Consider the following 19,335-nt stretch of genomic DNA (forward strand, 5'->3'; position numbering starts at 1 on the left):
TTATCTTACTGCACTTACTGGGACCTCCAATACAATGCTGAATAGAAGTAGAGTGGATATCCTTGCCTTGTCCCCTATCTTAGTGGATAAGTATTTCACCACTAAGTATGATTTAGTTGTAGGTTTTTGTTTTTTGTTTTTTAAATAGAACTCCTTTATTAGATTAAGAAAGTTTCTTTCTTTTCCTACTTTGATGTAAGCTTTAACCATGAATGACTAATGAACTTTCGTTAAATGATTTTTCTATGTTTATTGAGATGACCTTGTGATTTTTTCCCCTATTATTCCATTAATGTTAAAGATTACAGTGACTGGTTTTCAAATATAAGACTAAGCTTACATTCCTGGAATAAACACCTAGTCACGGTGTTAAGGATTCATGTGTTTATGTTCATAATTGATACTGATTTATAGTTCTTTTTTGGGAATTGTAATATCTTAGCTTGCTTTGTTATCAACATTATGCTGTCCTCATTTTATTCAATGATTTGGGAAATGTTCCTTCTCCTTAATTATCTGAAAGACAGTGTCTAAAATTGGTATTTTTTTTTTTAATGTTTGGTAGAATTATATGTAAAGCCTGGATGTGAATTTTCTGGACCTATATTTTATTTGCAGGAATGTTTTACATTACAAATTCAATTTCTAAAAATAGATATATGGCTATTTTAACTTTTAATTTCTTTTAGTATCAGTTTTAGTAATTTGTGTCTTTAGCAGAAATTTCCCACTTCATCTAAATTGTCAAACTTACTGGCAAAATATTGTTCATAGTATTCCCTTATTTTCCCTTTTCTCCATTTTCACTCTTGATTTTAGTAATGTGTGTGTTCTTCTTTTCTTGATTAAAGTAGCTAACAGCTTATCACGTGCTAAATCTTTTCAAAGAACAAACTTTGGTTTTATTGATTTTCTCCACTGTCCAGTTTTTATTTTATTTATATATTCTCTTGATTATTTCTTTCTCCACATTTTACATGATTCAGATGCATCCCACCAATTTTGGTATGCTTTATTTTCATTACCATTTGAAATTAGTTAAAATAACAGTTAGAAATGTTTTCTAATATCTCCCATAATTTTTTTTTTTTTTTTTACTTACAAGTTACTTGGAAGTATGCCGCTTTATTTCTAACTACTTAGGGACTGTCCAATTATATTTTTGTTATTAATTCCCAATTTAATTCCCTTGTATTCACAAAACATACTCTGTATGATTTCAGTCTTTTTTAAGTTTATTGAGATTAATAAAGCCTAACATATCATACACCTTGGGTAAACCAGAGTGCATCTGCATGTAGTGTGTATTAGGCAGTTGTAAGATGATATGTTCTAAAAATGTCAAACAGGTCTGGTTGATTGATAGCATTTTTGAAGTTTACCGATTTTCTCTCAATATCTAAGAGGGGACTGTTGAAATCTTCATATAAAATTGTGAATTTATGTTTCTCTCTTTGGTTCTGTTAGTTTTTGCTTCATGCATTTCCAAGCACTGTTACTAGGTGTGTATATATTTAGGTTTGTTATATCCTCTACATGATGATTAAACTCCCTCATCATTATGAAATGTGCCTCCTTACATAATATTCCTTTTCCTGAAGTCTACTTTGATATCAATATAGCCACTCCAGCTTTCTTATGGTTAGTGCCTGTATAGTATAACCTTTTTCCTTTTTAATTTTTTCACATGTGTCTTTAGATTTAATATGCATTTCTTATAAACCATATACAATTGTATCTTGATTTTAATTGATCTAATAATCTCTGTCTTTTAGTTGGAGAGTTTAGCCCATTTCCACTTAATGAAATTATTCCTATATATGAGTTTAAGACTATCATCTTGCTATTTGTTTTTAATTTGTCTCATCTCTTCTTTGTTTAGTTCTTTCCTATATTCTTTTGGATTGAATATCTTTTTAGTGTCCCATTAATCTCATCAATTGGCTGATTAGTTATACTCTTTTATTTTTTCAATCACTGTATTAGTCTGGAATATAAATCATTAACTTACCACAATCTAACTTTGAGTAATATTATTATATCTCATGTGTAAGAATGTTAAAAAAGCATACTGATATTTTTACCATTCTTTGTGTTACTGTCATATACTTTACTTCTACACTGTTAGTATTTTTGCTTTCAACAAATACTTTTAAAGAAATTATGATATGAATAAAGAATCTTTTATATTCATCTATGTACTTTTTAAAGATTTATTTATTTATTTGAGAGAGAGAGAGATCAAGTGGGAGAAGGGACAGAAGGCGAGAGAGAGAGAAAGAGAGAAGCAGACTCCCTGCTGAGCTTGGAGCCTGATGAGGTGCTTGAAATCACGACCCTGAGATCACAACCCTGAGATTACGACCTGAGCCAAAATCAAGAGGTGGACACTCAAGCCACTAAGCCACCCAGGCACCCCCAGATTCGTCTACATATTTATCACTACTGGTACTCTTCTCTCATTTAGATCCACATTTTCATCTGGTACATATTTTTTTCAGTCTGAAGAACTTCCTTTGATATTTTTCTAGTGCAAGTTGCTAGCAATGAATTCTCTAGCACTTTTTAGTTTCAGTGTTTTTATTTTGCTCCAATTTTTGAAGAATAGTTTCACTAGATACAGAATTCTAGGTTGACAGGTTAAAAATTATTTTTTTTTACCCTAGCATCATTCCACTGTCTTCTTTATTTCATTGCTTCTGAGGGGAAGCTTGTGATATATTTTATCAATGTTCTCTAGTGAATAATGTCATTTTTTCTTCTGCCTACTTTTTAAGATTTTTCTCTTTATCATTGATTTTCAGCAATTTAGTTATTACATACCATGGCATGATTTTGCAGTGTTTTTTGTTTTTTAAGTTACGATATACCATTGTGTGGGTTGGTACTATTTTTGAGAGATCTCCAGCCCTTGATTATTTGAGCTTATTGGATCTGTGAGTGTATTTTTCAAATTTTGAAAAATTTCAGTCATCATTTCTATAAATTTTCTCATGCTCAATCTCTCTGTTCTCCTGTTACTATGTCAATTACATACATATTAGATTGGTTGATATTGTTTCTCAAGCCATTCAGACTGTATTCATCTTTTTTTTTGAGGTCCCCCCCCCACACTGTCCTTTGTTTGAATAGTTTCTACATTCCTGGGTCAATTTTACTGATATCTCTGGTATTTAAGTTGGTGTCAAGTCCATCCAGTGAATCTCAGTGCCATTTTCTCAGTTTTTTTTTTTTAATTTAGTTTACTCTTTAAGTATCTTTCATATCTGTCCTCCTATTCTACTTCTTTGCTACTACACTAATGCAGGCTTATATGTCTCACCTAGACGTCTGTGCATTGCCTCTTAATTGGTCTCTTCCTCTAGCTCTCCATTCTGATATCATACTTATTTTCTAGAATGCAGATCATATTGTGAAATTTCTCCATGTTAAAAATTGCTTTAAAAATTTCTAATGGACTAAAATTCATATTTCTCAACACGACTTTCAAAGCCCTTCATGGTTTTGTCTAGCCTTCTTTTCTAGCAGTGTAAGTCCATGCATTTGAATCAGTTAATGGATCAACTGTGACAGAAATTTTCATTCTATTGTTTGTGTGTATTTATAATTTACCATAAATACCTCCACTGTAATAATCCCCAACTTGGCTAGGCAAGTTTGATAATTTCCTTTAGCAGCATCTGGTTCCCAAGACTAGTTTGGTGTTTACCAGAGACCATTATCATTAATTGTTTATGTGTTTGCTCCTCTGCCATATTATATTCACCTCTGGATTCCTATCATTTGTCACAGAGCTTGGCCTATAGTAGGAGCTCAATAAATAGTTGCCAACTGAAATGAACTTTAAGTTCAGAAGTTTATTGTGACACTATATTCCTAATAAACATGGATTTATGTCAAGAGAAAATAGTAAAATAACAACATTATCAACTAATGTTAATCGAGCACTTATAAAAGCTTGGCACTATTCTAGGTAATAACTCTTAAAATCCTAACAACTCCTCCAGGAAGCAGGTTCTATTAATTTCTCCACCTAACTGATGAGAAAATGAAGCAGAGAGAGATTAACTGACTCAGCTAAGGGCCCAGATAGGAAGTGATGACTAGAATTTGAACCACTACAAGCTAGCTCTAGAGGCCACACTTCAACTCTAACAATATCCTCCTGTCTGTTCATGTGATTTAAAAATGGGGGTAATCATCTGTTTTCCAGAACAAACTTATTTTTATGTAGTTGTTCCTACCTCACATAACTATTCAGGGACTTCAGAGGAAGACATGGAACTACTTTTCTTTCCCTAAATTTCTTAAACATTTGTATTAGACTGACAGGTGAATAGAGAGAGAAAAACAAGTATTTTTAAATGATATTCTCATGGAGGAGATGAAAACATTTGCAAACCTTCAAATAAGTACCAGAAGCATTCTAGGTTGGAATGGTTTCATTAAGGGACATTCTCTAGCATATTAAATATATATCTAAATGACCTTGGTCTGAATAAACCTATTTCCTCCACTTCCTTCTCATTCAATAACATTCGAGAAATTAAATACTACTAAAAATAAAAAATTTCTAAATCACTGACTTTACTGGGAAAATGATCTTTGAGGGGAAATTTTAAAAACATTATGCCACACTTTCAGTTTGTAATAAAAGCTATAACATATTCCATCAGAGTCATGGTCAAGAAAGTACAACTCTTAAAGAGTAATTTTATCCATTTAAATGACAAACACTGGGTATATGAGTGGTAAAGGATACTAAAAGATTTTGGCATTGTAATTTATCATACCACTTCATTATATCTCCAATGAATGATTCATTCTTAATGATATTTCATACCTGAACTTCCTATTCAAATACAATTAAATTTACTATACATTAATATATACTTTGGTAGCAAGACATTGATGTCCATCTGATACTATCACCAACTAATTAAAATTATATTGAAGAAGAAGTAAGATTGATTTCAGTGAGTCTTGACCAAGTGGCTACCTCCATTGTTTAATCTGATGGTTATTAAATTTTCAAACTGTTCTTGCCATTGAAAACCTCAGTTAAAACTATAAATTGTTGTTATTTAAATATTAAAGTGAATTCTTCAAAATTAAGAAACACGAAAAATAAAATTTTTTATTTGAAAGGTTGAACATTTAATGGTAACTGGAATAGTAAATGGCCTATACATAAATATTCATATTGGTGTGGTCTAAGAATATTTGTTGCCTTCGGCTATGTAAAGGTTTTAGCTAAAGAACCAAGGCAAAGTGGACCATTTGGCAATTATCCTCTAAACTGGGGTTACAAACTCTATCTCTAGAGGGCCTAGGCAGATAACTTAAATGAATGAAGCAAGAATCATCTGAGTGCACCTGCATTCCTTATATGAGTGGAAAAACTGAACCTTACAGCAGAGCTTAAAGCTCTGTTAAAAGCATGTGGTTGCCTCTCAGCTCCAACTGACTGCTCACTGCACAAGAGACAATACTGATAACTTCTGATTTATAAATGTTAGCTGAAGAACTTTAAAAATACTGTGTTCAAGGTTTACCCCCAAACTATCTATAGTTCCTAAAAAGTAGAACTGAAGAAAGCTTTGGCAAAAGAGTAGAGAACTAGAGCAACACCACAGCAACACCAAGGAGGGCCCTAGGGATGGCATTTTGAATGGGTGGAGTGTTCTCTTTTACCTTGCTTCTCTCCATAGAAAATTCCCCTAAAATGGCTCAGCTTTGATTTGATAAGGGCTCAATGGGAATAGACTAGATTAACAGTGGAAATGAAAGACCCTTTGCTACTGTAACATCTCTTCGATTGGGAGGAAACTGAGGGGAAAGGAGTACAAGTTTTAGATTTGAATTTCTTAATATCTGCTTGAACAGTACAGAATATTTCTGGAATCATCAAGTGCATTTAGAAACGTCCATGACAGACTCATTTGTTTTATTTCCAACATGAGGAGGCACAGTAAGAATTGCCTATTTGTTCAATAAGTATTTATTGAGCACTTACCATGTGCCATGTTCTTAATGGGACTAGGGATAAAAGTCACATAAAACATGCTTGTAGTCTAAAGGTGGGGAGATAGACAAGCAAAAATGATTCAAGCACAGGGTGAAGAAGTGTTACAAGGATTATGAAGTAGTGAATAGCAATGGTGAACTGTAACCTAAATAGCTATTCTACAGAGGGGAAATCATGGAGGCATTCCTGGAAGAAGTAGCAACAAAGAGCAAATCGGAGCTATAATCCTTACCTAGGGCTGAGACTGTGCAAGGCATTGTTCTAAAAGTCAGTATGTTTATTTACTTGCATTAATCTTCCAACAACTGTAATAGGAAGTATATCTCAAATTATCTGCATTTTATAGATGAAGAGAATGAATACAGGAACTGGTACAGGGTCACATAACTAGTAAGTGTCAGAATTCAGATATGCTCTTAAGCCCTACATATAGATTAGAACATATTACATATAGATTAGATATATATCTATACATATAGATATACATATAGATTAGAACATATTACAAGTAGGTATGACTTGGTGATTTTACTGGAATGGGGTCAGTATAGAAAAAAATACCTTTTTTTGCTTCTTGCTTAGGACTGTCTCAAATGTATGTAAGCAATTCTTTCTAAATTCGGCCACACTCAGAAAAAAAATTCTAGATATGTTATGACTGTTTTGCCTTTTGAAATTTAGCTCACGTTACCTAAAATAATGACCTGTTTGCTTTCTTCACACCAGGATTTAAAACTACATTATAACTATTCTCCATTGAGTCATCCGACTAGAGGGTGGGAAGTTGAGGTAGATGAGTTACAGAACACTGTCCCACAGGACCTATTACACTTTTCAATTTATTTTTATTTTTTAGTTTAAGTAGTACATTTCTTAAGCCATTAGATACCTGGGGATAGATACTGGCACATATTCATCTGACTCATTTATTATATAGGAAATATAGGTCAGTCAAGTTTACTTTCTAGCTCATCAAGGTTTGTAAAGAAAGGTAATATTTTATTTTCAAATACTGTATTCCTACAAAGGTCACTACATGACAAGCATACTACTACGTGTGTGTTGATGATATCCATGTACAGAATGATCAGTTCAGATTTTATCAAATATTTAGAACTTCAATTAGTTAACTGGCAAAGGTGACTGAACTCACAAAAGCAAGGTAGTGACAGATTTTATTAATTAACCACACACAGAATGGAGTATTGGTCTTGTATGATTTAACTCTTGGAAACTGCCTAATGTTGAACTCTAGAAAATCTTAGATGAATAAGGAAATCAATACTTAAACATAGAAGGGTGAATGCAATTTAATATAACTGTAAATGAATTATGCACCACTATTACAGACTCCAAGTGTGACTAACTATACACTTACCACTGTAGTGGGAATTACATGGCCTTCTTAATGTTTTTAAGTTGCTAGAGTCCTTTTATTTCTACTCAAAGAACTCCCTCTAGCATTTATTGTAAAGCAGATCTAGTGGTAATGAATTCCCTCAGCTTTTGTTTGTTTGGGGAATCTTTATCCCCCCCCCTCCACCCTTTATTTCCAAAAGACAGCTTTGCCAGGTATAGTATTCTTGGTTGGTTTTTAATTTTTTCCTAATATTTAGAATATGTCGTCACCTTCTTTTCTGGCCTGAAAAGTTTCTGTTTTGAAATCTGCCCATAGTTTTATGGGAGCTCCCTTTCTTTTCTCTTGTTGATTTTAAAATTCTTTCTTTGACTTTTGAAAACTTAATCATAATATGTTTGTGTAGTCCTATTTGTGGTCGTTTGGGCCTCTTGGATCTGAATACCTATTTCTCTCCCCAGGTTTGGGGAATTTTTCGACATTATTGTTTTAAATATACTCTTTGTCCCTTTCTCTTTCTCTTTTCCTTTTAGAATTCCCATAATGGGACTATTGCCTATTTTCTTTAAGTCTCATATTTCCCATAGGCTTTCTCTACTCATTGTCATTCCTTTTCCTTTTTTTTTTTAAATTTTATTTATTTATTTGACACAGAGGTCACAAGTAGGCAGAGAGGCAGCCAGAGAGAGAAAGAGGAAACAGGCTTCCTGCTGAGCAGAGAGCCCGATGCGGGGCTTGATCCCAGAACCCTGGGATCATGACCTGAGCTGAAGGCAGAGGCTTTAACCCACTGAGCCACCCAGGTGCCCCATTCCTTTTCCTTTTTTAATCCCAACTGGATAATTTCAATTATCTTGCCTCCTAGGTCACTGATTTTTTTTTTCCTGCATGGTTCAATCTGCTTTTGAAACTCTCCACTGAATTCTTCAGTTCAGTTACTGTTATTTTTCAGCTCTAGAATTTCTATTTGTTTATTTTTGATGGTTTCCATTCCTTTTTCAAACATCTTGTGCTGTTCATGGCTTGTTTTCCTAAGTTCACTTAGCTGTCTGTATGTATGTTCTTGTAGGTCACTAAACTTCTTTAAGAAGATTATTGTGAATTCTTTGACAGGTCACAGATCTCCATCTCTTTAGGATCAGTTATTAAAGCTTTATTAGTTTCATTTGGTGGTGTCATATTTATGATCCTTCCTTACACTGTGTCTGTGCATTTGAGGAAGTGGTTAAAGGCTTCTTTTAAAATAAATGTATTTGAGCCCCCAAAGAGGTGAGTTGATTTATTGCTTATTGCATACCTTATCACTGCTTTAGGTCTTAGAGGTTACACAGTAGGCATAAAATCTCCCAACCTATACCTGACTATTATATTATAGGACTGATGTTTCCTTAAGGCTATTAAAAAAAAATCTGGCAACAATGTTTAATCATTTTTTTCTCCAAACATGTACCAGTTTCCAGCAATCATGTTTTTGTTCATACTGTTCCTTCTGCTTGGAATGCTTGGTTTCCTATCTTTAGCTGTTGGAATCTTACACTCTTTCAAAGGCCCAACTAAATGTAGTCTTCTTCATGTAGCTTTTCCTCATCCTGTAGTCAGATGGATTTCTTTCCCTTTCATAGTACCAGTAGACCTCTTTCTACTATGCTTACCCCCAGTTTTGGTGATATTCTAGATGTTCAAATAATTATATTCTCCCACTTAGTAGATTTTAAGCTCTCTCATGTGAGAGAAAGGAAGAGTATGAATTTTATTCATTTTTTTATATGACCATGGTACTTAACAAAGTACTTTATAAACAGAGTAGGCCCATAATTAATATTTGCTGAAATGAATTTAATATTTTAAGCAGCATTCATATGGCACTTACAATTTTGCGCTTGATCATGAAGAGTGGGATTTTTGCATGAAGAGGAGTTGAGGACAGTTCCTTATGGACCGTTGATAAATACAATCTTCTTTTAATGTTCCCTAAATCAGTAATTCTGAAAAAAGAAAGAAGAGAGCAAGATTCGCATTAATATAATAACTACTTTGAATAATCATCAAAATGATATAATTTATCATATAGGCCTTTTGCAATAGGGAGATCAAACACAGAATTTAAGAATTGCCTTTCTTCTCTCAAGAAGTAATAAAATTTCTTCCTTAAATTCAAAGTGCTCACAAGCTTGAATGTATAAATTCACTTAATATGCTAATTTATTTCAGTACTCTACACTAGATTTCTACAGTCTTCTAGCCTATGAAAAAATTCAATTTGTATGAACTGAGAAACCGCTAGCCTTTAATAACCATGCCTGTTCCAGCCCCTTAAGCTTGTGTTATCTTGGGACATACTGTCACCTACTAAATAGGAAAACATTATGGGTTTCTTTCCCTAAAAATGCACCTGTCATTTTATATAGGCTCTTAGTCTGCTTAGAGACAGACACAAAACACTGACTGTCAGTTTCACTTCCTAAGGACATATCTTCAAACCGGAATTATAATACACAAGTTTATTGCTCACTATTCAGGTCAAGTCACAGTGATACCAAGGACACTGAATTTGAACATCTTTAATAGATTTAGACCACAGCCATGATCATAAAGATTAGGTTTGCTTCAAATTGATAGAGGACCATTTTTATGTTCTGCTTCCTTTAGGTCTCAGAGGTAACACAGCAGGCTTAAAATCTCTAAACCTGTCTCAGGCTGCTATATGGTAGAGTTGATGCTTATTAAAGACTGTCTTTTTAATCAGAGAATAGTGACTTCCCCCATTTTTAGAAACTTTATCTAGATGTACAAACTGCTAATTTTCTACAGTCAGTAATCCCTCAAGGTGACAACATCTCACTCAAATGAATTGCTACCAATATTTATAATGTAATTAACTATTTGAAAAGTCAACAAAGCTTCTTCCATACCTTTCTTATCTCCCCTTCCTACTTTTCTATTCACATTATTTCTTCTTTCTAAAACACATATTCCATAGAAAAATTATTATTGAACAATGTTAAGATTAAGTACAGTAAAAATTAGATGAGATGATTTCAGACTATGCCCCAGACCTAAAAATTCTACTGCACCTGCACAAAAAAAAAAAAAAAACATAATTTCATTTAAAAAGCAATAAATCCTTTCAAACCAGAGTCAGAGGTAAGGTTAAGATGCAAAAGGATTAAGTCTACCATAGTTTTATATTTAGATGTATAAGTAAATGTAGTCTTATTTTTGCCCCCAGGCAGTGTCTTCAAAGTGAGAAGAGCACATGAGGAGGTGGGATGGTACACAATCATCTGCTGAAGTACAGAAGGAAACTGTTCTATCTTTTATCCTGCCCTTTTAAAATGTTATTTTTTGTGCATATTTCATTATATAGTAGCACAGCAACATATTCCTGTTTTCAAAATAAATGAATGTACCTATGTGGTTAGTGTGCTCAAACATTTTACCAATAGGGTACAGGTTCAAATATATTTGGGAAGAATTATCATGTTATCAAGGCCTCTTGTGTAAGACATTCTGATTAGGGAAGAGAAGGAAAGACTACATAGGGATTTTGGAAAGGGAAAGGGAAGAAAAACTTCCCTTGCATTATACAAAAAGTTTGGTTGCATAAACCAAAAACTGTTTTATTAAAAGTTTGCTTTGCTTATAGAGATTAGACAATGTCATTTTTATTCGAATTGGTATGGATCAAACTCCAAACAGAGGAATGTTTTAGTAGACAACCACCTTATCAACATATAAAATGAAAGGAATGAACATTCATTCATTCATTCATTCATTCATTCACATGTTCAACAAATTCTCACTGATCCAGGAAATATCCTGGTAATACACTGGGGAACATGATGGTGAAAAAAGCAAGATAAAAAAGGAGAAAGAGACAAAATAAATGCAAACTATGTAAAGTGCAATGAAGATAACAAATAAAAGACTGAATTAGAAAAAAAAATAACCTACTTTGGACAATAAAGCCAGCAGAGTTAGGTAGAATCTATCTGGTAGGTAAAAAAGGGATATGAAGTAGAAAGGGTAGTAGACAAGAGACAAATCATGCATGGTCTTTAGCCAAGGTAAGGGGTTTTATAAATTTATTGTTTATAAAAGGAAGCTCTTAGAGAGTCAACATTCTACCTTGCATGATGAATGGATATTTTTTAAAAACAAATATAGTCTCTTTTCTTTTTTGGGGTAAAATATGCATAACTGTAACGTGGATTTTAGAGTACAATCTCATGTGCTTTGATAATACACTGATTTGATCACCACTCCAAACAAAGTATTGAACATTTCCATCACCTTAGAAAGTACTCTTCTGGTGCCTTCTAGTCAATCATCACTCTTTATTTCTATTAACATGGGTAAGTGTTGTCTGTTCCTGAAATCCTTGTAAATGAAATGGTGTAGCATATACTCTTTTGTGACTGGCTTCTTTCACTTAACATGACATTTTTGAGATTCATCCATGTTGTATCACACACCAAGAGTACCCTTCTTTAAGTGGCTATACAATTTATCTATCCATTCTGTTATTGATGGGCATTTGTTTCCAGTATTGGTTTCTCATAAATAAAACCTGTCTGAATATGCTCACAGAGTCTTCTTGTGGACAGGTATTTCATTCTCTTAATAACTAGGAATGGGATTACTGGGCAACTGGGGGATATACAGTTATAACTTTATAGAAATAATTCTCCAAAGTGGTTGCAATGATTACACATTCTCACCAACTTTTGGTATTATTGGACTTTAAGTTTTGTTTTGTTTTGGGGGGAGAGAGAGAGGAGGAGGGAGGGGCAGGAAGAGAGAGAATCCCAAGCTGACTCTGCACTGTATGGAGTCCTATTCAGGGCTTGATCTCATGACCCCAAGATCATGACCTGAGCTGAAACTGAGTTGGATGCTGAACTGACAGCCACCCAGGCACCCTGGTACCATCAGATCTGGATAGTCAATTGGTATGAATTGATATCATTGTGATTTTATTTGCATTTGTTTTACGACTAATGACACTGACCACTTTTACATGTATTTACTGGTATGCTTTGTGCAATGTCCGTTAAGTCATTTGTTCAATTTTTATTGGGCTGTTTTCTTATTATAATTCTAAGAGTTCTTTATATATCTTAGATACACATCTTTTGTCAGATATATGCATTGTGATTATTTTCTTCCCTATTATCACAATGATATCTTTTGTTAACCTTTTATTTGGAAATAATTTCTCACAGAAAGGTATCAAGAATAGCGCACAGTGGGGCACCTGGGTGGCTCAGTGGGTTAAAGCCTCTGCCTTTGGCTCTGGTCATGATTCCAGGGTCCTGGGATCAAGCCCTGCGTCGGGCTCTCTGCTCAGCAGGGAGCCTGCTTCCCTTCCTCTCTCTCTGCCTGCCTCTCTAACTACTTGTAACCTCTAATAAATAAATAAAATCTAAAAAAAAAAAGTGCACAGAGACTCATATACACTTGTCTAAATTAGCTTAATGATACCTTTTGATTAGCAGAAGTTTTTAATTTCATGAAGTCCAATTTATCAATGTTTATACTAGTATTTTCTATGTCCTAAAAAATTTCTGCCTAGCCCAAAGTTGCAAAAAGGTACTTTCCAACATTTTCTTCTGGATCTTCATAGTTTTAGGTTTTACATTCTATGATCTGTCCAAGATTAATTTCAGTATTGTGTGAGGTAGTGGGTGTGGTCTTCCTGTATGTTTATTCAGTTGTCCCAGCACTATTTGTTAAAGATTCTCCTTTCCACACTGAAATGCTGTGATACTTTGTTGAAAACCAGTTGAATATATATGCATGAGTATGGATCTATTTCTGGGCTTTCCACTGATCCATTTGTTTCATTTATCCATTCATCTACCAATGTCACACTGCCTCAGTCATTGTGGGTTTGTAGTAGGTTTTGAAACTAGACAAAGAAAATCTTCAACTTCGTTTTGTTCAGGTTTGTTTGGCCCTTGTTTTCCACAGATTTTAGGACCACTTATCGTTCTCTATAAAAATGTTCTGAGTTTTGGATTGTGTTGAATCTACAGATCAATTTGGGGAGCACAATATTGAGTCATCCAATTCACTTACATATATAGCTTCTGCACTTATTTAGGCCTTGTTTAATTTCTTTCACAATGTTTTATAGATTTCATTTTAGAAATCTTGCACATCTTTTATTAAATGTATTCCTATTTTGTTTTTTGACATGATTGAAAATGAATTTTAAAAAATTCACCAGCCAAATGCTACTAGTATATAGAAATTCCAGTGATTTTTGTATGTAATTATTTCTGTGAAATTGTTTAATTCAAATATTAGTTTTAGTAGTTGTAGATTCCAGAGGATTTTATATATAAACAATCAAGGATTTTATATATAAACAAGCATGTCTTCAATGAATAAAGACTTTTACTTCTGCTCTTCTCAATCTTTATAACTTTTATTTCTTTTTCTTGTATTACCACACTGAATAGAACCTCTAGCATATACTAAACTGAAGTGATGAGCACAGAAAACTCTGCTATGTTCACTATGTTTCTATTAAATGTGATGTTAGATGTAAGTTTCCTTTATCAGATTTAATATATTCTTTTCTATTTCTAATTTTTAAAATTTTTTTTTTTTTAGTCATGTAAGGGTGTGGAATTTTGTCAATGTCTTTTTTCTGCAATAATTCAGATCCTATTGTTCCTTTATTCTGTCCATATTTTGAATTATACAAATTGATTTTCAAATGTGAAATCAACCTGGTACTCTTGGTATAAATTTCAATTATGCTAGCATTTTGTTGAAGATTCTTACATCTATGTTCATGAGGGACACTGGTTTGTAATTTTCTCATAATATCTATGTCAGGTTTTGATAACAGAGTTAAGCTAATCCTACGAAGTGATTTGGGAAGTGTTTCTTCCTCCTATATTGCCAGGAAATTTGTTTAAAATGGTGCTAGTTTAATGTTAATAGAATTAATCTACATCTGAAGTTTTCTTTGTGGGAAGATTTTGGTTATACATTCAATTTAATAGATTAGTAGGTTATTCAGATTTCTAATTTTTGTTGTTTTAGTTTTGATAAATTGTGACTTTACTGCCATAAAGTTGTTCATATTATTCCCTTTATTATCTTTTTAAAAAAATTTTTTTATAAACATATAATGTATTATTAGCCCCAGGGGTACAGGTCTGTGAATCGCCAGGTTTACACACTTCACAGCACTCACCATAGCACATACCCTCCCCAATGTCCATAACCCCACCACCCTCTCCCGACCCCCCTCCCTCCCTTTATTATCATTTTAACATCAGTAGCACCTATAGTCATATTCCTTCTCTCATTCCTGACATTAGAAACTTGTGATTTCTCTCTTTTTATTAATCAATCTGCTTTGGTTTATTAAGCTTATCTTTTTAAAGAAACAACTCTTGGCTGCATAAAATTTCTCTATTCTTTGTTTTCAATTTTATTGATTCCTGGTTCTACTTTTATTTCTTTCTTCTACTTACTTTGGGTTTAATTTGTTATTTTTTCCCCCAGCTTCTTAGGATGGACAGGTTAGATAATTAATTTTAAACTTTTTTTTTCCTCATACAAATATTTAAAGCTTATAAGCTTTCCTTCCGCTCAGCATTATGTTAACTGTCTCCCACAAATTCTGGTATATTGTATTATAATTTTCATTCGGTTTGAAATATTTCCTAATTTCCCGTATGATTTCTTCTTTGAATCTTGTGCTACTTAGATGTGTGCTATTTAATTTCCAAACAGTAGTCTTTTCTATATATTGCATTACTATTGATTTTTAATTTCATTCCATTGTGGTCAGAGAACATACTTTATAAAGTTTCTTTTCTAAAAAAATGGTAATAAGACATTGTATGATTCAGCATAGGACTGAATGGTCTACATGCACTTTAAAAAGTTGATAACTGCTTTCCCTAAGTCTACTCCATACTGATCTATCATCTATTTCTCTTTAGGGCACTCTTTCATATTTCTGAGCAGTTCTGGCACCTAGATCAGAATTTTCTTCTGCCAACATTCTGGGTAACTTTATCTACCTAGAGAGCAAAATTTAATTTAAAACAAAACCTATTCCACTATTATAACTAACACATCTATTCTAACTTTAAGGTCTCCTATTCCAATTTTCTTCCTAATTTCGTTAATTCATTTTATCTGCATTCAGTCAATGCCTCAGTAGCACAACACATTATATGAGAGGGGGTAGAAAGAACCATTCTTTTTTTTTTTTTTTTTAAGATTTTATTTATTTATTTGTCAGAGAGAGAGGAGCTAGAGCGAGCACAGGCAGACAGAGTGGCAGGCAGAGGCAGAGGGAGAAGCAGGCTCCCTGCCAAGCAAGGAGCCCGATGGGACTTGATCCCAGGACGCTGGGATCATGACCTGAGCCGAAGGCAGCTGCTTAACCAACTGAGCCCCCCAGGTGTCCCCAAAATAACCATTCTTAAGTAGCCGTTTTTAGCACATTTCATAGACATTATCTTACTAAGTCTCACAAAAATCCTTCACTGAAGGCAGTATATTCATTCTCCATTTTGTAGATGGGGAAACTAGACTCCAGAAATTTAGGGAGCTACTAGTCTATGTAAATACAGCTAGTAGTAATGGAGTGTTAAAACTTATCTCTTCAAAATCCACTGTCATTTCAATGATATGACAGTATGGTCATTACCATTACAGGCTGAATTTCTTTCATTCGTTTATGCTGAATGGTTTATGCTGAATGGCCACTATTTGCTCCATGCTGTGCTAGCACTGACAAGAGTGCCTTGATGTCCATCTTCAGAGAACCACAGCTAAATACTTCCAAAACAATACTTGTTCATCTGATGAAAACCATTACCCCTTCTCTTCTCCCCTTCTCACTCTTTTAAATACCATTTCCCACTCAATTCTGGATTCCAGTCTGGATCCAATTACCCAATAGGTCACAAACATGTGTCTTACAACCATGACCCATGTAAAGCCTCCTGAAAGGATGATGCAAAGCTAGCAAGATGAATGTACTCAGCTAGAATGTGGTAATTTATCTAAAGAAAAAAAAAATCTATCAAGCATCAGATTTTTTTTTTTACTTGATCAGAACGAGAGATTTATGCTTCAGTACTTGATGTATGCATTCCCCAAAGGAAAGGTAACAATATTTTTATTAAATATTAATTACTTATTGAACATTTTCTATATGCCAATACTGTATTAAGTATTCTGTATGCATTATCTCACTTAATGCTCCCACAAATCTTACAAGATGCCTACTATTATTACCTCTACTTAACAGATGAGGAAACTAAAGCTTTAGTTCCCAAAGTTACACATCTAGCAGAATCCAGATTTAAACTCAGATCTAAATGATCCTAATACCTATATTCTTAACTACATGCTGACTTTCTTTTGGGCAGATAGTGCCAAAAAACATATCCACAGTAGAATAATCTTTGCTCCTGGGAACAAAATATTTAATATCTTGTAGATAAGACTCCTATCCTTTACTGTGTTTGGATGGACAGAGCCTATGTTTGCCTTTGTGTGTGTGCCCGTGTGCACACACATTCTGTTGACAAAGTCTTCCTTAAAAATTTGTGAACAATAGCAACAACAACAACCACCACCTTCTATGATCCAGGAACTCTGATCTTACAATTAAAACCTCATGGGCTAATCTTGCTTTCTTTATTTTAATGTTCTTATAGATTACTTCACTGTCCCACCACAGGCCTCATACACTTACTCACAGTCCTCTCAGTTATCAGAGAGGACCTCTGTGAATCACTGATTGTTTCCTGTTTTGAACATTTGGGCTTCACTGTTCCAATTAGCTGTCAGATCCTATCAGAGTCATCTTTCTAGTAGTTTTATGTTTTCATGTCTATTTTTTCTTTAGTTTTCTGTAGCCACAATTCTCAGTTATTTATTGCTTTCAATACACTGGTCTCTCTGCCTTCACACTTTTGCCTCTTAGTCCATTCTTCATGTGGACCAGCCATGGGGACTGAATGTCATCCCTTGGCTCTAATTTCTTTGGCATCCTATAATCTAAGGAATAAAGCCCGAGGTTCCTTATCTTGTTATTCAAGGACCTCCAAAATCTGACCCTTAGTCACTACTCCATTATCATTTTTCACCACATTCCTCAATGTACTCTCTGCTCATGTCAGACTTCATATAATAAGGAGTTCAAGACTGAAACCAGGGGGTTGCAGAGAAACCAGGTGAGAACATCAGCAAGGACTGAAATTGCAGAATAAAGCCAGGGTTGGTTTTGAGGAGTCTTAAATATGAGATATCAAGAAGAGCTTGATGGGGAAGATATCAAGGCTATACTTAATAAACAGAAAAGGATGGAAAATGGAACAGAAACATCTAAATCCCTACCATTTGCCAGAACCTCCACTCAATTTCACCAATGTTATCTCATTTATTCTTTCCAACAATTCTTTTGAGATAGAAATTAATAATCATATGTAGTGATTATTACCAATGTAGTGAGAGGTTTAGAGATATTAAGCCATTTGTTCATGGTCTCGGAGCTAGTATGTGGCAGAGCCAGTAATCTATCTAAAAAGATAAGGCCAGAGGAATCAAGGTACATTATTTACAAGTTTATCTGACAATTCTAAAGGATGGCAGTGCATGGCTTAGTGTTTTTGAAAGGTTTCCTGCTTACTAGGAAGGAAGAGTTGAGTAACTGGCCTATAATCCATTCAACCCCTTTACTAAAGGGTATTCATTCTAAGAGAAAGGTAACAAGCCAAAGCTCCTTGTAAACATGACTGACCTCTGACAAATACATCAGTGGTGTTTATTAGAGGGGAAGTCCTTAATAGAAGGTATTTTCTTTTTTCTTTCTTCAGGATGTACCTGATCTTTCTAAGATTGCTTTTGGTTAACAAACTTGGATCCATGCACTTATGGGGCATGGTTCTTTGGAAAATGTCACATAAGCTAAAAGTGTAAGAGCTCCCTTCGGGTGAGCAATATTCTCAGGTGTTGTCCTCTCAAATACTGTTTAGAGAAGTCATCTCTTCAACCTGGGCCAAAGTGCATTTAGAAAGAACTGGAGAGCTACAATGGTTGTTCCAGATCTCTTGTTTCACGTGTCTATCAGACTGGCTAAGATCTCGGATTCTTTTGAGTCTGTTTGACAATCAAAGCCTTTGTGCTATCTCATATACCTGGTTGAGCTGTGCAACCTCTTTAGGAAGCACACCTTCAAAAGCAGAAGCTGAGAAAAGAACACAGTTGCAAGTGGTTTATTGGACAAGTGATTTCATGACACAGGAGTGAAGAAGAGGGAGAGTAAGACAACAATAGAGGAAAAGCCAAGATAAGAATACACTGTCAACAACACGGCTATAGACCACAGGGGCTCCATTTCACTAGAGTATCCATGGAGACATGTACAGAATGCCTCCCAGAACTGTCCACTTGAAGAATAGGAGGTGGGAATCTATATCCACTAACTCCTAACACTGAGTGGTTAAGGGTTCCCTCAGGGGGCCTACCACCCTAGTATTTCCAGGCTATGCCTGTCTGTGGGTAGAGCAGTAGGCTCCCACAGCATCAAAGTAGATCCCAGATGGCACTTGATATGGGATACTATCCAAGCAAACTTGCTCCACACCACCCACTGCAGCCACAGCTGATATCAGAGGTGGAACCACAGGACGTGACATGGAACAGTGGAGTGGGCTGCCACAATGACAATACCAGCATGTTTGCTACTTAAACATACTCCATCCTTTCATATTTCCATGCCTTTGCTTATGCATTTCCCTTGGAAAGCCCCTTCTCTCATTCTGCCAACTGCAATTATATTCATCCATCACAGTTTGGGTTGAAATCCCACATCCTCCTGGAAAACATCTCAGATCTCCAAATTAAAAATAATTACACCATTTTTTGACTTACCACAGCATGTTTTTCAACCTCTATTATT

General features: G+C 34.5%; 1 protein-coding gene across 5 annotated transcripts in view; it reads right to left on the reverse strand.

Moving 5' to 3' along the window:
* CFAP20DC (CFAP20 domain containing) overlaps window positions 1-19,335 on the reverse strand; it is a 251,483-nt gene that overhangs the window by 157,190 nt on the left and 74,958 nt on the right. For all 5 annotated transcript variants that reach the window (XM_032868454.1, XM_032868452.1, XM_032868453.1 and 2 more), the window contains one exon: window positions 9,256-9,370. In XM_032868454.1, the coding sequence (XP_032724345.1) occupies window positions 9,256-9,370 (115 nt within the window). The remainder of the gene's footprint in view (window positions 1-9,255; window positions 9,371-19,335) is intronic.

This window comes from Lontra canadensis, unplaced genomic scaffold (genome assembly GCF_010015895.1).
Source record: "Lontra canadensis isolate GAN:19392208 unplaced genomic scaffold, GSC_riverotter_1.0 scaffold35, whole genome shotgun sequence".
Lineage (NCBI taxonomy): Eukaryota > Metazoa > Chordata > Mammalia > Carnivora > Mustelidae > Lontra > Lontra canadensis.